Source organism: Gymnodraco acuticeps, unplaced genomic scaffold (assembly GCF_902827175.1).
Source record: "Gymnodraco acuticeps unplaced genomic scaffold, fGymAcu1.1, whole genome shotgun sequence".
NCBI lineage: Eukaryota > Metazoa > Chordata > Actinopteri > Perciformes > Bathydraconidae > Gymnodraco > Gymnodraco acuticeps.
In genome coordinates, this window is record NW_022992331.1 from 273757 (window position 1) to 300752 (window position 26996).

A 26996-nucleotide genomic window follows, 5' to 3' on the forward strand; every position below is an offset into this window, starting at 1 on the left:
TGTTATTGCATATTATTACTCATTATTTGACATGTCGCTGAGAATTATAATGTTATTATTATATTCATGAACAATAATCTAATTGTGTAAAGATGAGTCATATTTCTGGTTTTATTGCAAAGGGATTCAAAGCTCAACCACCTGGCTAGTCTTTATTCTTCAATCATATATCTCGTTTTTATTAATGTCTCCTTTCACTGCAGGATCTCAGGTTTTAATGGGATGTAAATCAATCCTTGGCTGAAAGATATTGGACTGGTTCCTCTATATACGAGTTTAAATAGCTAATTTTGTTATAGTGAATTACGTTAGTCGAGATGGATGGACATCGCTTGAGGCAGAAGACATTGAATACTTCAAAAATACATGTGTGGAAATGAAAATGTACAGGTCACCTCTAAAATTACATTTATGTATGAAAAATACATGATATCTCGAAGATGGATTCCACATTATGTGGCCAGCTATTAAATTGCTAATCGTAGATAGCGGTGTGCCTGCACCTCTTATTTTTCTACATTTGTCTTCCTAAATTGGATGCTATAGCAGTAATTTGTTTTGGGCCACCATAGAAAAAAAACCCATTCTAAGTAGACGATTATAAAACAAATACGCTGGATGGTGTGAATAATGGCATTAGGTGCACTGTTTGGAATGAATCTACAATATTCAATTGATGACCTCATTGCAGATAACCTATTTCAGAGTTAAAGGTCAGTGGCTTTGTCACTGAGGCATTGTCGTAAATGATTTCCTGTCTTTAGCCTATTGTGTCCTAGCTTAGCTCGGAGCTTTTCCGTCCTATCTGTCAGCCGGGACAGGCCAGGCCGCTGTGCTGATAAACCTTCAGGATTACAGACATGCTGCTCTTCCTCTCGCTCCGAGACGATTAGCTCAGGCTCCTCTGGGAGAGGAACCAGAGCCACATGGCCTCTGGGACACACTTCAGATAAGTAAGACTGGCCAGAGGAAAAGGCTGCTTGATGTGGGGGATTAGGAGACACAAAGAAGAGAGGATTTTACTCCAATTTACAGCGGATGTTTGAGTGTTCAAGATCATTTTAGATTAAAAAAAATCGGCAATCAGCCTCAGAAATGTCTTTCAGAGAGCAAATCAATTTGTGGTCAACCAAAAGAGCTTTTGAAAATGCACAAATCCACTCTTGCAAAATTACAAACATAAATCAGAACTGCTGTTTAGAGTAATTTAAGATCTGGCTATGACTGGAACTGTATCTAAATTCCATATCGGTTTTTTTCCCCCGGAACATATTTAAAATATTGTATTAGCTGGAACACAGATGTCAAGTAAGTAAATATCGCCACCTAGAGAACAATTCATGAACTGAACTGAACTTCATGAAATGACACTTGGTAGTTACAATTATATTTTTATTTTAAGTCATACTTTACAATCTTATGATTAAACACGTTTGATCATACTTCATTACCAGCCTGTGCATAGAGAAAATGCAGATATAAGTTATTAATAAATGTATCAAGTGATGTGCTGTTAACATGAATAATGAATGAATAATTTGGTTTGACATTTTCATGCTGATAAAAGAAGTCACATCAGATCTGACAAGGAGGAATAAAATAGCCCATAGAACCAGATACAATACAAACAAAGGTCTAACACACCTTCTATTGAACACGAACACACTCCGGTTAAGCCCTCTGATACAATTGTTCTGGCTCTGCTAAATTTAGCTTTGAAGGTAAAATGGAATTGCAAACATTTTTTTTGCTTAGCTTTGGATATGTTTGCAGTAACACCAAGGCACAAGTGGAATAATGCACAGCTGAAACAAGCTGTTTAATCTTAAACTACTTCATGGGCTGCTTCAGGAGGTAGAAAACATTTGAAATGTAAGGTTTTAACATATATTGTGACGTGTAATAACAGTGTTTACAGACTTGTTAAATCTCTTTGTGGAATACATGATATTCCACCTGTTTTTGTCATAAATAAAACACACAATAACATCCTTCTGCACAGTAGGAGCTGCTGTAGAATATCCTTAATTAAATCAAACAAATAACCCTTTGTTATGTTTTAAAATCTTAAGGCATTTTCATAATTTTAAGACTAAATATACCGTAGTAATTTTAGAAAGGCATTATCAAAGTATACCACACTGACAGAAAGAAAAAGTAACTCATTTAAAAACACCTTTTAAAACTGGATTCGTCTGACCCCTGGACAGATGGGACAGATGTCCCGGGATGTCACACAGTGTAGTCCAGCTCTGCTTTCAGGTTGGTGTACATCTCGTAGATGGCATCTACAGTGGCAGTGTAATTCACCAGAAACTGACGCACATTTGCAAGACAGTCCTCCTCTTTCACTTCCTCTCCTTTTGACAGAGCCTTGAGGAAGTTTGACTTGTATGGAGCTGCATGTAATGCTACCTGCAACGGGGAAAAAATATCATTTAGGCTAACAGTAATGTAGAGGTAAATACAGGGTTATTATTACCAAGAATACAATATAATACTATAGCAAAGAATAAGATGGAAAATTATTACAGAAACACATTATGTAATGCAACAAAGCAGGATAATCTATGGTGTGGTCAGATTTCGTCCACTTTTCTAAAATATTTCCATAAATTATTAAGAAAAACATATAAAGAGACATTTTCCTCACATGGAAAATCTTTTGTACAATCCAGCCGTGGTATCTCTTCAGCGCCTGTTCATATGCTCTGGTGATATTAACCCGAATTAGGTTGGGGTTGTTCTCCTCTCTTTCTCCATCTGCCAAACTCTGCAGCAGGATCTGTATGAAACGGAGACCCCTGCAGGAGAGACAAATACCTTTGTTTTAGTTCAGCAGCTGAATATTCAACATACAGTATGACATAACATTAAGCTTATGGAGTTTTAACCTTTTCAGCCACATCAAAGCTAGTGTAGCTCCAACTTTAGGCCACTCTGCTGCATGGGCTTCTCGCTCTGCCTCCACAATGTCCTGCAGGGTGACGTACTTTGCAGGATCCGTCATGTAAACTGCTCTAATTTTCTGAAAAAGGCACATTGGGGTTGAGTTTGCACGTTACATATTTGTGACAGTGCTATGAAAACACACCAGTCCTAATAGATCTGTATCTTACCGTTATGTTGCCATTAATGTCTGATTTGATGACTGAAAATACGTTTGATCCCAAGCAGTCTGAAAGAGAAACAGACATTTGAGAGCAAAGCAATAAAATATGAATGACTTCATCACACAAGTCCCCGGGACAGAGGGGAGGATGAATACAGATCAGCCTTTACGTGAATACACAGAGGGAGGAAAATGCAGTGAATGCAGTCTCAGTTAAAAGGCACAATGAGGCCAATGTTTGCTCTGCTCAGTGTGTAAACAAAGAGTTTCTCTAGGCTAAACAGTTGGGTCCGACCCCTCACCGTGACCCAGCAGCAGCTCCACTTCTGGTATGTGTAAAATAACTACCATTTGACGGGTCACTTGAACGTGTCATGAGGAACAAGTCAGCCTTCTATGAACCGTGACTGCGATAACACTAACAGTCGCCTCCAACACTAAAGTTTGATCGAGTTTAAGTGGGGGTACACTCACCAAAAAATTGAGGAATATGAGACACAGCCTCCAAAAACAACTTTGTGTCTATCGCCTTGTCAGGAGGCAGGTCTTTGAATTGGTTATCCAGTAAAAGAGCCATGGTCCTGCCGTGTGAGAGCCGTTGCAACGAGCAGCTTTCGGCTGAAAGAACCCGGAACTCTTGTGAGGTGGGTGGGGGAGCTCCGGCAGCCCCTATCGCTTTCCTGCTCCTCCAACAGGTGGGACTTTATACATGGGCGTGTTAATACCGCTGTTTGTTCATCACACAAGTACACACACACGACAATGAGATATTTGAGGTATGAATTATACTTTATTAAACCTAAGGCAGAAATTGTTTTCAACCACAGAGGCAGTGGCAGGCTAGAAGTTACAGGATATCAAATGTCAGGGTTGAAACCAGGGGTGGAAAGTAACTGAAAACATTTGTATTTTAGCTTTTGACAAAAATGTACTTTAAAAAATATATTTTGTAATTTTAAAATGTGTTTTTTTTGTATAGCCTAGAGAAGGATTTTTCTTATTTAGTAATCCCTTGGATTAATCATTATATTAGGTTGAAACAAATATGCATCATATGGAAGCCCATTGCTGCCAGTGAGAGCAGGCACCAATGAACTTCAATATTTTTTTAATTAAAACAAATATATCTTGCAAGTCATTATGATGATTGACATCCTCAAAATAATGACTTGGTATCTCAAAGAAGGTATTTTTGATATAGTACGTCATTATTTCAGGAAGTTTATCATTAAAATGACTTTAAAATCTTTAAAGAGGAAATAAGACATTCTTCTTTTACAAACGAAAGCTGGATTATTAAGCAATAAAATGCACAATTCAGCAGTTCATTACACTCACTAACTTTAAAAAGAGGTTGAAGCATAATGGACTGAGTTACTGGAATGTTACATCGTTTTGCATTAAGAACATCTGTCCACATTTATAATTAATTGTTAGAAAATAACAATACTTTTGCATGGTCAAAACATCCTGAAAAAAAGATGCAGACATTATTTTTTTTAATTAAGTCATAAAAAAAAAAAATTACACTGCCTAGACTGTGCAATGCAGTTACAAAACAAGCTCGTAAGCAAACCATCAGAACGGTTTTGGTCCAAAACTAAAAATTACTTTTAAAATAAAAATGAATACTTTAATGGTGTAATCATCTGTACTGAACATAGTTTGAATCATTTTAATAATCCTCTTGTTGAGTCTTAAACCTGTTCTCCATCCAGGCAACCTATTGAGAAAGCTTTTGTAAAGCTACTTGAGTAATATTTAATTGTCGTTGTTGGCGTGTGAAGTGTTTTCTGGTTAGCTTTACACCCCTGGTTGAGACTGATCTGGCTCACAACAACAAATGAAACATAAGACCCGAGTTCTACTCTAACTTTAAGGGCACATTAACTTCAGTGATTGTAAACCATAGCTGTACGCATGTGACCACAGGTAGCATTGAACACACTGGAGTTAGAGCACCACACCAAATAGACGAGAGATCACAGGTTGCCCATAACTCACTGCCAGCTGAGACGTCCCAAACCTCAGAACAAAAGTTAGTCTGCGAGGAGCATCATGTTAAACAAAAGCTTATGAAAATAAACATTAATATTTTCTTAGAGGTATGACACACAGTTCATAAATAGAATAGCATTTGGATTATTTTGATAAAGAATTACATAGATACATACATCTTATATATTTGCATAATGCTATTAAAATTGATTCAAAATGGGTTTCACAGGGGCCATCGATGCCATCTCTGTGACAACTGCGCCGACACACTCTCTCACACACACACACACACACACACATACACAACATCAGAAGTATGGCTGTAACATTATAACTCCAAGGACTATTGTCACTTTGCTGAATCCCCTGCTGGAGCTGCTGGATGGAATGAAGGTTAGACCACCGTTTGTACTGCTGGCCTTACATGGTGCTCTATGCACTGAAGCTACTTTCATAATCACCAAACAAACATTTGAACTCTAAGCAAGTGGCATCACAATGGTTCAAGACTAAAATACTGTCATTGCATCTTAAAAACATTTCAAATAAAAAAGGAAAATAAACAGATGACAATGGTGTAGATAAAGGTGTATCTATATGATGACCTCTATGTGGAAAAGTACAATGTAGAAGGCTTGTTGTTCTTTGTTTATATACACACACACACAACATTGCACTTTTGGATTTTGTGTGGATTAAACTGTTATCTCTTTGTGAGGTTAAGAGGCGTAACAGATTCTATCCTACAGCTTTAAAGGTGTTTGTTTACTCTGTATTACCCATGATACAAAAACATCACAATAATGTTTAGATTGGTCTGTCATTTTACATGGTGCATCTTGTTTTTTTTAAGGAATGTACGTAAATAATTGCCGCCTAATTAGAAAAAAGCGTGTTAACACTGATTAAACAAAAATTAGCGGTATCTAAATAAACTATTTTGGGTGCATCAGGAATGTCTTTGGATTTTTAGTTAGTTATTGTTTTCTTTGGTTGTCACAGTGACAAGTTGCTTGGCAGCTTTGGCAATGTCATAGGCGCACTGGATGACCTGCTGAGTGACCAGCTGGATGTCCGACGGGCAGGGGTTGTGCTCTGCGGCCTTCTGGCACTCTCCGTGCAGTCGGCTGGCGCTGGACGTGAGGAGATACAGAGACCCTCGAACCGTGTCCGAAGACGGCCTCTGTGAGGGGGAAGGAACGATGATGGAGACTTGATAAGATGACAACCACCATAAATAAACCCTCATTGTAGTCAGCAGGCTGTGTGTGTCAGTAAACATAAAAGCAAAGTAATCCGATTAACTGTACATGTATAACTAAGTCATGCAATGAACAGGTCCTACTTTGTCTAGACAAGTCATTAAAAGGTTCCCTTTGGCTGTTTTCCAACAAAAAATAAATCCCTTAATTGCTCGGGGGAGGGATTTGAAGCTGTGGGTCAGAGTCATCTTACCTTGGGAAACAGGGCGGCCATCTCTTTCACAGCCACGCAGATCTTTTCTGAACAAGGCAGGAAGCTGAGGGAGATAAAGACAAAAGGCTGATCAACCACTCCTGTGCCATTTATAGATACAACAATGCTCAACAGCCAACATGTGATATTACGAGAAAGAGCAGCCTGAGGCCAGATTCCCTGTGCCAACAGTAAGCACTATTTAGAAATACAGCAGACTGCACATTTCGATCAAATTTGAGATGTTTGCACAAACTTATAACAATAATGACTGCTTTTTGCACAGCTCTGTAAACATTCAAAATGTCTGACACACTGCCCCTCTACTGTATTTGATTATGAGCTGACATATAGCTTGGATGATATGTGTCACCAAAGCAACAAAAAAAAGAGCAAATACAACACTGGGCTAGCAGAGGCTTCAAAGTAAACAGCTGTCATCAACATCATGACTTGTACTCAAAGTGAAAGCAGTTTCATTTGCCCAGAGAGACCAAAGCTCTAACCGAAGGAGCCAAGAATCACACTGAAAGCCGACATTAGGCCCCTGACTCCTTGGGAAAAGCACTTACTGTTGTTTCATTTATTACTATAGTATGTGTGCACATTAGGGCCACTAATAGAGATCAAATTGAAATGATGTTTTTACCAGGAACCACTTTCTTTTAATTTGAACCCTTGAGAATATCTCTTAAATGGTTTCGATTGAAAAAATTTGAAACTGAAGAAAAACTAGGATCGGGTAAAATGGACAACATCCAATAACTCAAAACATCATGATAAAAACCAGGAAAATATTAACAGTAAATTGTTACTGTAAACAGACACGGATGAATAAAGAAAACCAGTTTGACTACACTAACTTGCTGTGGATTTGGCCGGTCACAGGGGAATAGATGGTCATGTGGTGTTTGCTGTTAGCTGCATTTCAAGAGCCACTGTTTACCCCCAGCAGACACAGTTTTCAAGACAGAGGCCACGCTATAAAAAGGCTCAAATTACTGAGAGCTGCTGGTTTACTATAAAACCGCAATTGCCATTAAATCAGATGTTAATAAGTCACTGGTTAGCTGGCTATTATAATCTAAACCCATCATAGTTCTGGGCCCTGGGGTGAACTATTGAGAACAGCTGACCTAGAAGCAGCTTAAAGAGAATGAAATACTATTTACCAGAGGTGGGAGTAAGTCCTACATGTGCAAGTATCAAGCAAGTCCCAAGTCACTGTGGTGAGATTCGAGTCAAGTCTCAAGTCATGAATACCAAGTCAAAGTCAAGTCAAGTCTTTTATCAATATTAGTCAAGCAAGTCTCAAGTCAAAAAATATGCGAGTCAAGTCATGTGTCTCGAGTCCCCACCTCTGCTATTTACTATTGACAAGCAGAATGACAGAAATACAGCCATGAAAAAAACAAAGTCTATGCTTTTATTACAGCACGTAAATGAATAAGGTGGTTTGTTTTTGAATAGTTTTCTATTAGTCATAAACTACCTTTCATGCTTGGTCTCCTGGGCGGCTCTCAGCAGCTCCTGAATGTTCTTGGTGATCTGCTCCGTCTTACAGATGACGTCCTCTGTGCACGGCAGGGTGCCATCATCCTCACCCTCCTCTCCATGTGCCACTGATTCAGAGGATGGAAGAGGGCTGCTGCAAATAAAAACAAAGAATGGCTTTATCACAGCTGACCCATACAGACAAAGTTTATATAATGTATCTTGACAAGCCATCACAATTTGGGGTTTATAAGAGGCTGAATGAACCAAACTCTTGTGAAAAACCAAAAAACTCTTTGATAGTAGTCAACATAAAATGAGCTTTGAATGTGCTACAGTCGGTATTCAAGAACAAGTTTCATCCATATAGCTACTCAACCAGGAGGCAATAGAGATGACTATATCAGCACTACATGAACATCAATGTTAAAGAACAACCAGAGGTGGATGACCTGCCTGGCTCGGCTCATGTTGACTTTTTATAACTGTTAGCTTTCAGGTACAAGTTCTAATATGTAAACTTACTCCTGTACAGCCAGACTGTTCAAATCAAGGCCTCTTTTCAAACATCTGTCAAAACTAATATTAGTCTAGCTTCCTCCTCTGTCTTTGTGTGACCTTTAACTTTGAATAGCACTGCTACGATGACGTCACCATTCCCAGAACCTGGATTTCTATGGTGTTGAAAATCTATAAATTGGTTCAAACCATCACAGAGAAAACATTTGGACAGTTGTGTATAAAGTTAAAACAAATGTTCTCACCCAGCTTCCTCCATTTCAGTGGAGTGGTTGGGCGTAGTGTCGTAATCGTTCTCCAGCATCATACTCTGTCCTTCCAGACTGCAGCCCTATAGAGAGATCAGTAAATGTAAACATAAATTAACATCAATCAAATACAATAAACACTTGCATAACAAAAAACAAATTGCCAGGGCAACTGTAGGCACATAGAAATTGGAATCATGCACTTCTGACAGTTCACAGCATCAGACATTTGGTTTCAAAGCTGATGAAGAGAAACAGACAGGAAATGTAAACCAGGTCATTGCAGTGTCATACAGCTCATTCTGCAGTGGATGCGATTAGTAGAGGCGAAGAAATCCTGATGTAAACTGTGGGTGCTCTTACCAGTGTCAATGACTAATAAGCACATTGTGATGAGACATTTTATTTGACTCATTGACATAGGACTCTGCTGTCTGATCATCCAAACAGCTTCCCCAGCTGGTCCAACATTTCTATCACCTGTGATGTTTACATTAGCCAAAGCAGCTCTGGTTAAGGTTCTCTGTGGAAGCAAACTTGTTCAGATAACTGAACTGAAGCAGAGGCACTGTGGTGCATGCATGCAGGCAGGCCATACTGATCAAAAGCAGTTCAAAGATACAGGTCAAGAGGAGAGAGAAGGCTGTGGGGTCAAGCAGGGGGGACAGTGTGCACCGTCCCCCGGGGCTGCCTCTGAGCCGAGGGGAACTTCAGTACTTAACCCTTCGAGATCGCTCGTCCCACGACCAGGACAGGGAAGAGGGGAAGGTAGGGAGGGAGGAAGCAGCCGTCCCCAAAGGACCCCTCCCAATCTAGAAAGGGGTCAAACCAAGTTGAGCATACTCTAAAATGAGATGCAATGAATGATTGAATGAATGATTGAATGAAAAACCATCACCAGCCCCAAGCCAGGCATCATGATTATTGTCTCGTGATGACAATCCGGCGGGAACATGAGTGCTTCTGAGCTTACGTTGGTAGGGAAGGGTTGTAAAACGACTCCGTCCTCATGCCGAGCCGCCTCCACTCGGTGGGGGTACTGCCTCGGGGAAGAGCCGGTCTCATACATGGACATGGCGCGGCCGCCGCGGGGCGGGTGTCGACCTAAGGGCCCCTGTAGGTGTTGTTGTTGTCCGCTGGGGGGTTGCCATCGCAGTGTTGTGTTTTCAGTCTGCAGGGAGTTCAGCTGCAGAGAACAAAACATCCTTCAAGTCAGCTCTGGCTGGGGGATGATCTCCTTACAAAAGCTCGGCCACACATTAATAATAGAGTAACACACACACTTGCCTCAGGGAGAGAAACACTTTATCTATGCCCAGTTCACCGTCACCTCTGTTTTGGGTTTCTCACGTTAAAAGGTTTGATTCTTGAGAAGTGAAATGCTGACACATAAGGAGTTGCCCTTATTTACATTCACAGGCCTCGAAAGAGCAATGGGAAACATGACTTTCTCCTTACTGTTATGCAAGTTATCACAAGTCAACAAATGAACAACATACAAAACATTAAATAAGGGATTTTAGAAGCTTTTTAGTTTACAAGTAAGGAGATATCTTGCGGTTCCACTGTTTCAGCAATTACGTTTTGGTAATGAAGATAAGGGACCGAAATGGAAAGTCACTTTTGTCAAATAGAAGCAGTATTGTTATGAAGTAAATAAAGCAGCAGTAGGTACATCGTGTTAACACTGTCTCCCAGCCAAGTGAAGACAGAAAGAAACTGGGTTCTGGAGAGCTGTGATGCATACAAGAAAACCAGACTGAATGCTGCCATCTACCAACATGGGTCAGTGAGTGACAAACCTTGTCGTCTTTCTTTATATACTATTTTCTAAGCATGCTCCCAAGATGATACACTTGGCAACATTATCAGGTGTTAGTGGTGACAACTGAGGACAGGCAGACATACATTCATTCATAAGATGAGTTAGATAAGATATTATTTGAACATTTCAAGGTCAGAGTAATCAACATGTATTTGGTTGAGAGGGTATTACCCCATTTACACTTATTTACTTAGAACTGAGTGAAGAAAGAAAAACACTATAAACAATCAAGACAGATTAAAATATGATTGCCAAATCTCAAAAATGTGTATTCAATGTCCCTCCAAAAACAGATAGATTTTGTAGAAATATGTTAACAAAAAAATAAGTAAGAATAGTCATAAAACAGTCCACAGCAGGGTCGGTGTATTTAAGATTAGGGTTAGTAACAGGAAATTGTTTCTTGACCCAGGTACTGCTTTTGATTTTATATATCACTCAGTATTGGATCGAGGGCAGAACTCTTAACAAAGTAGGATATTCTTTAAAACTTTAGCAAGTAACACTGAATAAAACATGCTGTATAAATAACGCTGAGGCCAAGTGGGGCTTTTTGAAGTTCTAAGAAATAAGGAAGTGAAGGATGAAATGTGACTAGAATAAACCTACAGCAGAGAGATTGGCTGTGTGCTGCCAATGGTGCTGCAGGCCTTCTGGAGGTGTGAGAGGGAGTGAGGAGTTGATAACTCGCCCACACTCAAACTCTAATCACTGCAACATTTAGGTTGTTTTTGGATGGCGACTGCATGATCGTTCTGATTCAAGAGGATGAATCATCATTTCCTCTATGGTAACTATTTGTTGATTTGTACATGACTAGTGAATCCTCAATCTATTTTAGACCACAAAGAACTATCAAATCAGATCTTGTTTGCCTTTTCACTGAGCAGCATAGCAGAGGAAGTCTGGTGATTGTTAATTATTACCACAGGAATTCTACCCCAGCTGGAATCATAGCAGACATTTTCTCTGTAGCACTAGCACTGAACACATTTCAATATTTCCGTATGACCTTTTTATGGCATCTTTATCAAAATACATCTGGTATTCTCTGCAACTCAAAATGTATCCACTGTAGAACTCTATAGGGTAGAGGCAATGTCTGACACGTGGAAACAGGCATGACCCGAACATATATTACTAATCAAATAACTAAATGTAACATAGATCAAGTTTTGCACACACCAACCAATATGTTCAATTGCTTAAGAATAAAGAGGCTGCAACACCAGCATCAGAGAGGATGTAAATACCATACATCCAGTACAAAGTGACATCTAATTATGGCTATTGAAATATCAATGTGTACTACCATCTAATTAAAGAGGTGGAAATGAAACTATGAGGGCATGTAGAGTTTGCAACTGCAAAACAAAACTGATCTACAATAACCAGTTTGCTTATGAATGAGTGTAATTGACGAACCTTGCCCTGCATGCTCCGCAGCTCTTCACTGAGGTGACAGTTGACCTTGAGAAGCTGCTGTATTTTGGCTTCCGATGCAGTGAGGGCAGTCTTCACCTCCATGAATTCATGCACTGTGATTGGTCCATCGGAGAGGTCAGATGACTCTGAGCTCTGCAGCAGACAACATTTGATGAGTTGAAATGTGAATACAATTATGTTTTTAAAATATGTGAAGTCAATAAAAACATGAACCTTGGTCCTTCGGTCAGTGCTGCTGTCCCCACAGGTGGCCTCGTGCACTGGATCTTCATCTGATGCCACACTGTCGTAATCAGGCTGGTCATTATCCTGGCTGTCACTGTTATGGCGACTGTCTATTCCCTGAAGGATCAACTCCACGTTCTCTGAAGGCAGACCACCAGATCAAAGCATTAGAGATCAAACAGGCCCTGCAGGCTACAAGCAGCTGTATAAATCACAAAGCTAAAGGAACATATTTCTTTCCATTTACTGAATCTTTAGAACACCCTTGACTTTAAAGCAGTCTGTGATGTGTTTGCATTATTTACAGCAGTGTTTCTCGAACTTTTTCATACCAATGACCACTTAACCAATAAAAAAAACACTCGCGGACCACCTAACTCCACAAATATCCAAAAACACAGATTTTTACAAATCGCCTGAAAATGGTACAAACAGGTGGCAACATGTGTGACGAAGGTGTTGCGCTGGGCTATATCATGCAATCAAAAGTGAAACTAAAGCTCGCTCCATTGCGGAGATATTCCCGCGAGAGTGCGGAAAACTTACATTTATTTATTTATTTCAAATGTGAAATGTTACCAATATACTCACGGACCACTAGGGGGCGCGGACCACACTTTGAGAAGCACTGATTTACAGAATGCAGTTTTAATTAGAAAAAGCCCTGATCTGTTTTTGGCCCCGTTTTTTGCACAAACATCCGTACATATGGTCCACATACTAATGTTGGCATATATAACTGGAACCCACATGCTCCACTTTGATATGCAACTAATTGCAACTCTTTATTCTTAGTGTTTATTACTGTGTGTATGCTAGTGAATATATTCACTTCCATAAAAACCGTAATAAAAGAAAACAAAAAGTATAATAGCAAGGAATTTCAAAGTTGGTTATAAAAAATAAACAGATAAATTGTACCTTTGGGACTGTCGCAGGAATTACCCCACTGCCGCCGTTTAGCATCAGTGAGAATATCAATAACCAGGGTGGCAAATTCATGAGCACTAAACCGTGCCAATTTTTGACGACCCTGAAAAAAACAAATAGATTTAAAAATAAAGGCTGCACTGTTGAATCAAGTCTTCAAATACACAAATAAACACAAGGCTACATTGGTGCCATGACTTGCCTGGTTCCTGGTGGATGAGTACTCTGGATTGACCGGAAGAAAAGGCACAACTGTGGTGTCTGTAACCAGTGTGCTGTGGTTCTGAGTGGCCAACCACACTGTACAACATATAAATATATTTAAGATATACATACAAAAAAACTGGGATACAAATAATGGTTATTTTATATTTGTTACACTTCTTGCAATTTCACCTGCATCCGTTTCTCTTCTGTCGACTTCATCGTAAACATCCATGGCAAGTTCCTCAAACTGATGATTACTCAGCTGGAAACATAATAAAAGAAGAAGTTGTCACACGATTGAATAGAAAGAAATGCAGACCTTGCATCTGATGGAATAACTACTGGCTGCTAATTCTTAGGTTGTCCATTCCAACAATAATCTCTATGTTACCATGTAAATATCTCATTTCAGTTCTATTTACCACTGCAATCAACCCACTACCACACAGTATTCTACAATGTTACAATTATTTTATAAATAATGCTTACTTACTTATTTTCCATGAATGTGTAGGTCTGTACATTTATTTTACAAACTATGTGCATGCCTTTTCTTATCTAATAGTGTGTTATTTGTATTCTCCATCTATACTGCTGTAACAATGTACATTTCCCCTCTGTGGCAACAAAAAAGGAATTCTGATATCTTACCGACTGGAGCTTCTTCTTTGCAGCTTTTGCAAACTCTGACAAATCCAGGCTGCTTTGGGCAGAAAGAAATATTCAAATCAACTTTTTTTGCTAACAAAATTCCACACAAACAGGCAAACAGAAACACATTGGAACAGCATACTTACTCATTTCTAATCCATCATAAGAACGCAGCATTGGACAAATAAGTATGAATTAGTCCAAGTAAAACCTTTAGCATAGACAAGCAGCCAGTAGCTTGTCAGAGGTTGGTTTTTGTTTATAAAAAAAAATATCAACAACTTAAAACATAGCTATTACCTGTCTGCCATCTGTGGAATGATGAAGTGTTGCCCATTTCTGTGATCTACAATGAAAAGATAATAACAGAATATCATTATCAAAAACCCATCAGCTCTCAAACGCCATGCAGCAGCAGCAGCAGCAGCTAAACTCCTTACCTGGTCTTCTTCCACAGAGGTAAAATGTTAAGCGGTCAGTGAGTTCGTACTGTATCTCCACCAGCCTCTCTGCCAGATCCTGATGCCCAGCTTGTCTGCACACATTAGGAATTAAAAAGGTCATGATTCAGAGATATGGCTCTGTGCTAAAGCTACCGAATGCCTCAGGTAGGTATGACCAGATTTAGTGGAAACATAGTTAAAAAACACAGTACATTTCTAATGGGATAAAACTCTGGTAATGTGTAAAGTAATAAGCATACAACTGAAATAGGTGTGGTGTGATAGCTGGCCATTCTTAGACACAAAGCCTCTTATCCCAGAAAAAGCATGAAATAAGTGTCTTACTTTGATTTTTAAGTTAAACAAGACAATGTTTCTTACGGTGGCCCTGAAGTACAAGACACCACAGCATTTCAGAAAACACAACAGCATTTCAGAAAACACAACAGCATTTCAGAAAACGCTACAGCATTTCAGAAAACGCCGCAGCATTTCAGAAAACGCCGCAGCATTTCACATTGGACGGAAAGGGTATTCCTTAGGGAGAACACTTCTTGTTTGTGATTGGACAGAGCCAGCCATAGAAGCACTGTTGTGATTGGTTGTTTTTGCTGCCAGTCAAGAAATGACGCTGCGTGATTGGCCCAACACATCAGCCGTTAGCTGTTAGCACACACTCAGAGCTCACAGCTCCTCATATCTGTTCAGAAACTGGACAAAAGTTAAACATATACAAAACACAGACTGTCTATGTCATTTTGAGAGATTTTAAATCTCAGATCTGCTCAGGCGAAACCTGCTACACAGGTCTCAGCACTCAAGCCTGCATTACAATATAGGCAGGGCCAGTCTACTGATTGCGTGAAGTACAACAGCGTGACTCAGTCATCTTTCACCTAAAAAAGCATTTAAATACCACATTTAAAATCTGATGAACTGAGTGTGCATCTGGACCGGGTGAAGATTTTACCTATTGACGCAGCAACCACTGTAAGTTATATTCTTGTTTAATTAGACTGCTCTGTTTCATTTATTCTACTCTGTATAATTGTTCTGTAGTTATTGTAGCTAAAACGGCGCTTTTGAGAGATTTTAAATCTCAGATCTGCTCAGGCGAAACCTGCTACACAGGTCTCAGCACTCAAGCCTGCATTACAATATAGGCAGGGCCAGTCTACTGTCGCCCATCAGCTGTAGATAGTTAACTAATTAGGCCCTACAGCTGTGAGAACTCAGCAATCAGGCGTCCATTTTAGGTAGCTCTTTCCTGGAGCGTCAGCTTAAGCGTCAGACAGCCGAAGACTGACAAAGACATTAGAGTCCTACGGGAGTAAGACTGACAAAGACATTAGAGTCCTACGGGAGTCACGAGGGAGGCAAAGAGGAGGCAAATCCTACTCTGATTGAGCTGGTGTCTTATTTCTCTTTTCTTTAGTTGTTTAGCCCCTCATGCTATAATCATGTGTATTTTCTCCATTCCTGTTCATGTGTCTTCTCGCAATTATCACTGGCCCGGTGTATCTCCTAATCGATATAACCGGCCTGCTCTCATCTATCCCACATGCTCCACTGACATCTAGTTTCTGGTGGCCTGTGGAACTGCCAGTCAGCTGTTCCTAAGGCTGACTTCATCTCTGGCTACGCCTCCCTGCAGTCTCTGTATTTCCTTGCTCTCACTGAGACCTGGATTACTCCATCCAACACATCCACCCCAGCAGCTCTCTCCACTGCATATTCCTTCTCCCATACACCCAGACCAACTGGCAGAGGAGGTGGCACTGGTCTCCTGCTCTCTCCCAAATGGAGCTTTTCCCTCTTCAAGCTACCTAACTTCACTCCTTCCACCTTTGAATTCCATGCCGTCACAGTAACCCATCCTATACAGTTAACCATTGTTGTTCTCTACCGTCCACCAGGCGCCTTGGGGGACTTCTTGGAGGAATTAGATAATCTCCTCTCACACATCCCTGAAACTGGCCCTCCCGCTGTACTTCTCGGAGACTTCAACCTCCAGACAGGGAAGATAGACGAACTAACATCCCTGTTAACCGCCTTTGCTTTCTCACTGTCTCCATCCCCACCGACTCATAAAGCTGGCAATGTCCTTGATCTCATATTCTCAAGGAACTGCGCTACTTCTAACCTCTCTGTAAATCCGCTCCACACATCCGATCACTTCTTCATTTCATTCTCTCTACCCCTTTCCAAACATAAACTAGTCTCTTCTCATCCTGCACTTGTCCGCCGTAACCTTCGTTCCCTCTCCCCCTCTACCTTTGCCTCGTCAGCTCTCAGCCCTCCCTTCCTCTGACTCGTTCCAACTCCTGCCTTCAAACTCTGCCTTCAAACTCTCCTCTCTACTCTCTCATCCACTCTGGACTCTCTCTGTCCTCTCACATCTCGGCAGGCTCGTCAGTCCCCTCCTGCTACCTGGCTAAATGATGCACTGCGTGCTAATAGAACCGTCCTTAGGGCAGCAGAGCAGAAACGGTGGAAATCCAAACACCGTGACGACCTCCTAACCTATCAGGCTCTCCTCTCCTCTTTCTCTGCTTCGATCTCTCAGGCAAAAAGCACTTTCTTTCAAGATAAGATCCAATCTTCCTATTCCAATCCTAAAAAACTATTTTCCATCTTCTCCACCCTCTTGGACCCTCCAAAAGCCCCTCCCCCCTCCTGTCAAGCGACTTTGTTACCCACTTTGAAAAAAAGGTTGATGATATTCGCTCTTCTTTTTCTGACTCACCTTTACTCACCGCTGGGTCACCAGACCCTCCTTCCACCAACACACTAACCTCCTTTTCCCCTCTCTCTCCAAGTGAGGTTCTTACCCTCATTACCTCTGCCCGCCCTACCACCTGTCCTCTGGACCCTATCCCTTCAAACCTCCTTCAGACTATCGCTCCTGATATTCTACCGTTTCTCACCCATTTCATCAACACTTCTCTAACTTCTGGTCACTTTCCAAACAGTCTCAAGGAGGCAAGAGTAAACCCTCTCCTAAAGAAACCCACTCTCAACCCGTCAGATGTTATAAACTACAGGCCTGTCTCTCTCCTCCCGTTCCTGTCTAAATCACTTGAACGCGCTGTCTTTAAACAACTCTCCTGTTATCTCCATCAGAATAACCTTCTGGATCCGCACCAGTCTGGTTTCAAGGCAGGTCACTCCACAGAAACTGCTCTCATTGCTGTCACGGAGGAACTGCACACTGCCAAAACTGCATCCCTCTCCTCTGTCATCATCCTGTTGGACCTGTCTGCTGCATTCGACACGGTGAATCATCAGATCCTCCTTCGCACTCTCCAAAAACTTGGAGTTTCAGGCTCTGCACTTTCCCTCCTCACCTCATATCTGAAAGACCGTACCTACAGGGTGACTTGGAGAGGGTCTGAGTCCGACCCTTGTCAATTAACTACAGGGGTCCCTCAGGGCTCTGTTCTTGGTCCCCTCCTCTTCTCCCTGTACACAAACTCACTCGGATCAGTCATTAGCCCGCATGGTTTTTCATACCACTGCTACGCTGACGACACCCAATTAATTCTGTCCTTTCCCCGCTCAGAGACCCAGGTCGTCGCACGCATCTCTGCTTGTCTAGCTGACATCTCTCAGTGAGCAACTGAGCTGCTCTTCCTTCCGGGAAAAGATTGTCCCACTCTTGACCTAACAATCAACATCGGCACCTCAGTTGTTTCCCCGACTCAGACTGCAAGGAATCTGGGTGTGACCCTAGATAACAACCTGTCCTTCACTGCAAACATAGCTGCTACAACCCGTTGCTGCAGATACACGCTTTACAACATCAGGAAGATACGTCCCCAGCTGACTCAGAAAGCGACGCCGGTTCTGGTCCAGGCTCTCGTCATCTCACGCCTAGACTACTGCAACTCCCTCCTGGCTGGTCTACCTGCATGTGCCATCCGACCTCTGCAGCTCATCCAGAATGCAGCGGCTCGTCTGGTCTTCAACCTTCCTAAATTTTCCCACACCACTCCGCTCCTTCGCTCCCTTCACTGGTTTCCGGTAACTGCTAGAATCCACTTCAAGACACTGGTACTTGCTTACCATGCTGCGAATGGATCTGGCCCTTCGTACATCCAGGACATGGTTAAACCGTACACCCCAGCGCGTGCACTACGCTCTGCATCAGCCAAACGACTCGCTGCGAGGGGGACCCAAGTTCCCATCAGCAAAAACACGTGGGTTTGCTATCCTGGCTCCAAGATGGTGGAATGAGCTCCCCATTGACATCAGGACAGCAGATAGCTTGCACATCTTCCGGCGCAGACTGAAAACTCATCTCTTTCGACTCCACTTCGAGCGATAGAACTATTAACAAAGCACTTATATACTAATAAAGGACTGGCTTATCTAAAGCCAGTTGAGTCGCACTTGAAATGTTTGGCTCTATGAAACCTGATGTACTTATATGATTCTGTTTTCTTCAAGGTTGTGTCTTCCTGGTCGAATGTACTTATTGTAAGTCGCTTTGGATAAAAGCGTCAGCTAAATGCAATGTAATGTAATGAATACAGTCGCTGCTTTATTTATGTCTGTATGTATGACGTTGTTGTGAGTGTGGACGGAGCAGCTACAGGTTAGTTTAGCCTGATCGATCCGATTCCGATAGGATTTACATGGAGATACGGCCCGCCCCCTCTCCAGCGTCTTGTTTGAATGACAGGAGTAAACACAGAATTAATCCTTTATTAATTCATGGTTTTTAAGGGGCTTATCTCCATGTAAATACTATGGTAGACCACCCAATATTCGCATCGCTCTAATCGCTCGAGTTTCACCGCGGCTGTCAGCTGTGTTTGCTCCTGTCATTCAAACAAGAGGCGCTGGAGAGGGGGCGAGGCGTATCTCCATGTAAATCAACTACAACAAAATGAACATATTTGACCGTGATTTAATTGTAATACACGTTTCAAAGTGATGCCGAAGTAACTACATACTGATAACGGTTAGTAAAAACCATGAATTAACGCTTTGACAAGTCTGCAGATAAGACGGCATGCGAAAAGCTTTTAAAATGCGTGTTTTCTGAATGGAATCGGACCCATCAGGCTAAACTAACCTGTTGCTGCTCCGTCCACACTCACAACAACGTCATACAGACATAAATAAAGCAGCAACTGTATTCGCCATGACATAGACAGTCTGTGGTTTGTACATGTTTAACTTGTGTCCAGTTTCTAAACAGATATGAGGAGCTGTGAGCTCTGAGTGTGTGCGAACGGCTGATGACTTGGGACATATTTCTCTGTCGGGTGTTGACCAATCACGAAGCGTTATTTCTTGACTGGCAGCAAAAACAACCAATCACAGCAGTGCTTCTCTGGCTGGCTCTGTCCAATCACAAACAAGAAGTGTTCTCCCTAAAGGAATACCCTTTCCGTCCAATGTGAAATGCTGTGGTGTTTTCTGAAATGCTGTAGTGTTTTCTGAAATGCTGTGGCGTTTTCTGAAATGCTGTAGTGTTTTCTGAAATGCTGTGGTGTTTTCTGAAATGCTGTGGTGTCTTGCACTTCAGGGCCACCGTAGTTTCTAGATCTTTTCTCTCTTATATTTGTTCCTATCTATTCTTTATTTCTTGGAGTTTTTTCAATCTTTAACAAGTCCTCTAGAACAACTTTTCTTGAGATTTTGTCTTGCCTCAGTTAGTCATACTCTTATTGAATTACAAGACGCTGACAGAATGCCACTGCGTCTAATGTTCAATGTTGTGCAAGGCATGCAAATACTTCAGCCATTTTAGCTGGAGATGGTTTCTCACTATTTGTTTTCCTACTAGTTTCTTCGTGTGTACGTTATTTCCTCATACCACCTCTATATATAAATAGCCCACATTTCACACACACTTTGTGTCTGTGTACCATGCAACTGCATTCAATCTCCGAAAGGATGTGTATCATTTCCTGCCACTAGTGAGCTGGGCTGAGCCTGTGAGAGCGGTGCTTGCAGTCACACTTAAGGTTAGTCATGCAGCAGCAACAGTGAAAACTTCAACGTTTTTTTTCATACACTGTGAGACACAAGCACTTGCACAAAATAATGGGAAATGGAGGTGGCCTGTGAACTAACTATGGCTTTCAACACACTTCAATGCTTTAAAACAGGGGTGTTCAAACGTTTTTCACTGAGGGCCACATACAGAAAAATAATCGAAGGGCTGGGCCACTCACTAGAAGTGAGGTTTATTGCCTCATAAGTGAAGTTATAAGTTAGCTAAATCAATCAATCAATTGTAAGTCAATTATGCTGGATACAAAAGCCTACATGACAGCTTTCCATAGGGTTTCATTTATTTTGTTGGCAGCTCATTCCTTAAAACAGAAGCCTTAGATTGCTTATCATAAGAGGAAATAGGAAGGTTATATGTCAAGGTTGTTATGTAAATAAGTTATTGGGCTTTTATCTTATCAACTTAGATTTGTTAGAACATATTTTCAACTTTAATTGACTGAAAGTGTGCTTATTAAAACACATGAATACTACTGTGTAATATATGTTTACAGATATGTTTAAGAAGTACAATTCAAGACAAGCTCAAGCTTAATTTACTGAGGGCCGATTTAAAATGGCCTGCGGGCCGCATTTGGCCCCCGGGCCGTAGTTTGGACACCCCTGCTTTAAAACGACAAGTTAAATTTTGTGGCAACTCTAAAATGATAATGATCAGTAATATTACATTGTGTTGTTACAGAGTTCCCACTGCTCGTACTTAATAAACATTGTTTAGAACAATAAAGTAAGAGATAAGCCTGTGGTTAATTAAAAACATTGGCCTCGTTTTACCTTGCATAATCGATGGGGGTCTTTCCACTGGAGTCCAGAGCCCCCGGATCAGCTCCATAAACTGCCAACAGTTCTGCTTGTAACATTTGTCCTGCTTTTGCTGCTATGTGTAGTGGAGTGTTGCCTTTCTCCTGTTCCCCCCCAAAAAAATCACAATGATGAAGCATTAGCAGAATGTCAATGTTTACCTCACAAAATGTGGTGTTGGTTTTTCTGCAACACTTACTGGGTGGAAGAAGTTGGCCTGTGCTCCCAGAGATAAGAGTCTCAGGCAGGTCTCCAGGTTTCCAGTCCGAACACTGGAGTGCAGTTGCTGAAAGGAGATCGACAAAAAGTTTGTTTTATTCTGATTGTAAAGTGCATCTGCACAGTGCTGGCTTCAATAGATGCACAATCCCAAAACAGAGTGACATGAAATTATCCTGCTGGAATTAGTTTGACTAAAAAGTGATTTAACTGCAAGTGAACACAGGGAACATGTTTAAAAAGAGTTGTGGAGAAAAGAACATGTATCCTTCTAATGCAAAGACTATAGACCTAGATGCACTTTTCTCTTTTTAAATAACAAGATTCAAGAATTCAGCTTGATCTGGAATTATTTGTAAGAAATAATACAGAATTCAGATCACAAATACAATGGGAGATTGAAATAGAGGGAGCTCTCGCACAACTTGAGGTTGGACAATTAGGATTTACTATATACAGAGGCATAGTCTGTAAATAAACATGGAAGTATGTAATAGAAGCACTGAGTGCTCAATGCTAATCTATAAATGGGACAAACCATTCTGAAATGTAAAGGAAGTGGTCACATATATCATAGACCAAAAATCTAAAAGCACTTGCTGTGCAATGGGGAAGTACGAGTGCAACTTGAAGTGTTTAGCATTATTTTGCTAAAGCACCATTGGTTGCTCTAGCTTATTCCCATGGGACCAATTTCGGTTATTATTGCATCTAAAAAAGAAGTCAACACTAAACCAAAAATATATACATTTCTCACCTTGCTGAGGTCTTTTGCAGTAACACTGTCATCCTCCCGACAAGGCATGCGATGGACATACACCAACATCTGATATTTGCCCTTGATGAATTCCGTCTTGTTGGGACTGGAAACAGCAAAAGATGCTTAGATCAACAATTAAAAATCTATGTTCAAGTGACAAGCATAAATCAATTGCAAGACAAACAACCAACTAAACATATGCTGCATATACTGCTGAGGACCTGATTTGTAATATTTAAAATCCCACACACACAACATCTGCAAATCCAATATACAGTTTTTGATGGCAGGAAGGCAATTACTCAAATTAGTAGACCTACTCCACAATAACACTACACAGGATATCTTTCTATCTCCATTTCAGATCACCCTACTAATGTTAGCATTTGGGTTGTACATTGTTGAGGACATTCACAATTAAACTCAATATCTCCTATTTCTCATGTGACCAATTTTGTCTCTGTTGATACCTTTACAGACACAAGTACAGTATACTAAATTGGTGGGGAAGACAAAAACAAATGCTAGCTGTATATTTAACATAAATAAACACTGGAAAAACCCATGTCCAAATATCAATAGTAGAATGCTTCCTTGTTTTGTAAATGAAGGAAGTTAAAGAAGCTGCTGGCTCTGTTTGACCAGTCAGCAACTTGCACAACTGCCTTGATAGTTCTAGTACAATAACGTTTTTTTTTACATGAGCCAAATGTAGTCATAGTTCCTATGGACGAAACCGAGGTTTGTTCCTGAATCCATGAAAAAGCAGTAGTAGAAACACCCAATAAGACTAAGATTGAGTATAACTGCCTCCTGTTTGGTGCAATGTTTTTGTCTGTTGATTGAAAGAGTTAGCTCTGAGTGTGAGGGATAGACTCAGCATGGCTGTGTTTATATGTGACTGACTGTTTATCTTTACTCCACCAGCCAGACATTGGACCAACACAGTGTTTATATCTGGCAGTGGATCAGGGTCACTCACTTCTCACATTTTATTTTTCTTGTTATGCCTTTTGGGTTAAAAAAAAGAAAGAACACTTTCACGATAAAGAAAAAGCTGTATACAAGAGTTAACTTTCTTGCATAATCAACAAATTAATCCCATATAGTTAACATGAATAGGATAATGTTCTTGCATTAAACTGAACATATATTCAGTTTTGTATATTTCCATTTGCATGTTAAGTAATAAAAGTCATGCCAACTTGAAGTTACTTGTGAGTGACTGGCCATGAGTCATGTCCGTTGCACAAAAGGTCAATTATGCATGTTCACTGACCTTAAATATGAAAATCAATGTTGCCAATAAAGCTTTTTATCAAAAAGTGCAAACAAGCATATCAAAATAAGCACTGATGCATCAAACTCCTTAAAAGCACTTACTGAACTCTGTCCTGGGGGTTGGCTTTGCGCTTCCCACTCACAGAAGAAGAAGGGTCCAGAAGGCTATGCTCCCATATGGAATTAGCTCCATTACCATACAGTGTCTGGACCATCTAAAACATGAAAGCACAAAACAGTTTACCTGAATGCATCAACATCTACAAAGCACCTAAAACACAAATACAGTTTATCAACTGCGATATCACACCAGGGATTTATTGAGTTAGTTTAAAAGAAAGCATCAGTAGAAACTGCACATATAAATGTTTTTTTTTGCAATTTTTTATTGTTGTCTTTTGCCAATTCATCTGTAAAGAATATTGAAGACAATTTATTTTATGAATTTATTCTACAAGCAATTTTGTTTGCTTATAGAGGTGTACTAAAACTGGACTTTGATGTCTTAATTTATCCCATGTAATATTATTAAGGTATATTTTACTCATACCATGCAGCCCTGAACAAATATATAGTAATTTAATACTAATGTACTAAAAATACAGTACTAAAAATGAAGTAAAATAGCATAACAATACAATCCCATACACAAATTAATAGTAATTTAAGTTAAGGTAAAGGAACAGGTGGAAAATACAAAACACAAAATAATGGAAAGTCAACATGAAACCTGAAGGACACTCAAAGTCCTGAGAAAACTTGTGAGAGACAGAGGAGTAACATGACGTTGTCTTCTAGTCATTTGATGATGTGTCTGACTGTGCAGCCATTTTATTATCTATTCCACTTGGGATAAATAGATGATCTCCCATAATTGCATCTATATGTGTTGGTGTATGTGGGGGACCAATCTCCTCACCTGTATCTGCGACGATGGCCATGGAGAATGATTCAGATGTCGGACCTGAGAGCTGTGTCGCCCCAGTCCTCGATGGATGCTGCAGCACTCATCGCAGATCAACACACCCCTGTTCACAGAGGCCCAGCGTGGCTCTAGAAATAAATAAAAAAGGTACAAATGTTAACCTACCAGTCTAACGTAGATGTTCCATAATGTTATCTAACTTCAAACTGGAACATGTATGGTAGTTTATACATTCAAGCCAGACGAGGATATTAGCTAACTGACAGCAACACATAAGCTCTTGCCTCCCAATATCTTCGACAGATCCAAAATCACAATTATTATTGCAACCAGGTGTGGGTCTGCTAGCTTCTTTATAATCAACGTGTCGTCGTTAGCGAGTTAGCTTAATAAGCTAATGTATCTGCTCAAGCTAACCCAACGTTTGACTGCTTTAAACCATTCAAGCATAGTTTCAGCAGACAACTTAATGTGATTACACAGACAAAAAACCCATACAGGACATATGTCTACAAACGTATTCACGAAAATAACATTTAAAAACGTCACAATTAACCGAGTGGCTAATTGCTAATCAGTTATCAGCGTTAACTAGGTTAGCTAACTGTACGTAGTTGAGTTGTACTAAGGGCTAGCTGGTTAGCTAGGAGGCAGCTAAAGCTAGCTTGTTTGACATCATACCCGGAGCACTGCAATCAGCGCAGACCTCTCTGCTTCGCACTCGCTTTGACATCCCTTGGTAGAAATCCTGAGGGTCCAGGCAAGACAAATATTTGAAAGTTAACGTAACAATACAGCTAGACACAGATGAAATGGGATAGCCCGCCCTAGGAGATTGTATTGACCGATTGTAGCAGGCAAAGCTACTGTGATCGTTTGCCTCCCCCCTACTGTTGAACAAAGCAGTGTCCTATTCCAATACTTGCACAGCCTCTCAGTGCCTCCTTGTCTGCCTCCTTCCTTCCTTCCTTCCCCTTGATGTGTACCCTATGCAACTATATTGTTGTGAATTGGTGGAATACATATAGCCTATTGTATGTGAATAAGTACATGTTGGTAAACTTAAGAAAGGAAAATCTGGTTTTGGGTGTGTAGATGAAATCATTATTTCAAAATAAATGCAGCTAAAGTGCCTACTTGTAGAGAAAACATGATAAAGTGCCTTCCAATGGAGAAAAAGAGATGCAATTCTCTCCTGAGTGGCCTTAAAACTGAGAAGAGATTATGCAGTGCCATAAAAGGTTGAATGAAAAATGAAACTATATCTTACATTTTATTTAATATTTCATTCATTTTAATTGGTTTGTCCCAAATGTAGTTATCATATTTGACTTGATCACATCATTACTTGTATAGTTGTATAGCATGTACAAATAACAACCTCTGCCTCCAACTTCATGCTAAATTTGACTTTAGGGTGATTTGAAAGTAACACATGCAATTGCACCATTTCTTTTTTTGCAGAGCTCACTACTTTTTGAAACAATTTGCTCTCTCCAATCACAACATCCTGGGAACATACCTAACATAAAGATAGATGAATCAGAGATGTTCTCTTGTCATTGGACGTGTCTGCACTGGAAGCAAAGTTTGTCCATTCAAAGACCAATCTGAAAACGTTTTACTGTCACTGGGCTTATCATTTCCCTGCTGATGTGGGATTTAGATTCTGTGTCCTCACTGTCACTGCATTCATTTGTGTTGGTGTTAAGAGTGGGATAAGGAAGTGATCTCGTCTGCTGATTGACTGGAGTCAATGAATGTGTCTTCCACCAGGTGGGGACAAGTATCAGTATCACAACTACTCATTGCGTTTTATCCGCTTGTTCTTTCAACCTGTAGAAAAAGGCTCTCAACATACAATAATATGAGTTCTTGTTTGTGTTAAGTCCCAGTTCCACTTTCATTTGTGGTATTTTGGGGAAAGTTTCCCCTTTCTTGAGTCTTAAGTTTGGGTTTGTGGTTTCAACCAACAGATGTTGCACCAGAAAGACCATGTTTGATAAAGAAGACACAATACAGTTTAGCTTACTGTGAGACGATATAAAAGTGCCTATTCCCTGGATGCCATCAGCACTGCAGCAAATAAACTATATCTCTTGGTGTATAAGCCCATTGGGTCAACATTGCACATTAATGAGCAGGACTGACATTTCAATTACATAATTGGCTTTTAACAGGATTTTCTGCATTAATTTGATTAATTAATTTCATTTGGTTAATTAGCTTGATTGCCCTGAAAGAACACTGCTGGCAAACCCTAGGATTTACCACAAAAAAACAGGAACACTCTTAATGCAGTTCAGTTTAACAAGCCATGGCCACAGATACTCAAATTGACACCTTTAATGTCTATAAAACCCACCTATTATGTGCCTAACCATATTGACATGTTTTATTTACTTTATTGGCATGTCCATAATGAAATGC

The 26996-nt window shown here is 40.4% G+C and overlaps 2 protein-coding genes across 10 annotated transcripts; both read right to left on the bottom strand.

Moving 5' to 3' along the window:
• Positions 1-1371: 1371 nt before the first annotated feature.
• Positions 1372-3801, bottom strand: LOC117541391 (glycolipid transfer protein-like). The gene is made up of 5 exons (XM_034208543.1): positions 3587-3801; positions 3120-3178; positions 2895-3028; positions 2654-2804; positions 1372-2415 (listed from the first exon to the last, which is right to left on the bottom strand). Exons 1-5 carry the CDS (start codon positions 3687-3689, stop codon positions 2233-2235), a joined length of 630 nt encoding a protein of 209 aa, XP_034064434.1. The 5' UTR covers positions 3690-3801; the 3' UTR covers positions 1372-2232.
• Positions 3802-3882: 81 nt separating this feature from the next.
• git2b (G protein-coupled receptor kinase interacting ArfGAP 2b) lies at positions 3883-25491 on the bottom strand. Of its 9 annotated transcripts, none has more exons than XM_034208533.1 (21): positions 25248-25491; positions 24561-24694; positions 23744-23856; positions 22358-22463; positions 21581-21667; positions 21355-21485; positions 14551-14645; positions 14411-14456; positions 14257-14262; positions 14111-14162; positions 13649-13721; positions 13455-13552; positions 13244-13355; positions 12311-12462; positions 12077-12229; positions 9800-10012; positions 9549-9638; positions 8824-8909; positions 8058-8213; positions 6566-6629; positions 3883-6293 (listed from the first exon to the last, which is right to left on the bottom strand). In XM_034208533.1, exons 1-21 carry the CDS (start codon positions 25297-25299, stop codon positions 6084-6086), a joined length of 2229 nt encoding a protein of 742 aa, XP_034064424.1. In that variant the 5' UTR covers positions 25300-25491; the 3' UTR covers positions 3883-6083. The 9 variants fall into 9 exon arrangements, with proteins under 9 accessions (XP_034064424.1, XP_034064425.1, XP_034064426.1 ...); XM_034208534.1 differs by having other exon boundaries at positions 14111-14159; positions 25248-25299; XM_034208535.1 differs by having other exon boundaries at positions 8058-8210; positions 25248-25299.
• Between the last annotated feature and the right edge of the window lie 1505 nt (positions 25492-26996).

Coding starts and splice junctions, on each gene's coding strand:
- LOC117541391 (XM_034208543.1), bottom strand. CDS start 3,689: ATGGCTCTTTTACTGGATAACCAATTCAAAGACCTGCCTCCTGACAAG. Junction 3,179..3,586: donor TCATATTCCTCAATTTTTTG/GTGAGTGTACCC, acceptor TTTCTCTTTCAG/ACTGCTTGGGATCAAACGTA. Junction 2,805..2,894: donor GCTTTGATGTGGCTGAAAAG/GTTAAAACTCCA, acceptor TCTCTCCTGCAG/GGGTCTCCGTTTCATACAGA.
- git2b (XM_034208533.1), bottom strand. CDS start 25,299: ATGTCAAAGCGAGTGCGAAGCAGAGAGGTCTGCGCTGATTGCAGTGCT. Junction 21,668..22,357: donor CTGCAAAAGACCTCAGCAAG/GTGAGAAATGTA, acceptor ATCTCCTTTCAG/CAACTGCACTCCAGTGTTCG. Junction 13,356..13,454: donor ACTCATCCACCAGGAACCAG/GCAAGTCATGGC, acceptor TGTTTTTTTCAG/GGTCGTCAAAAATTGGCACG.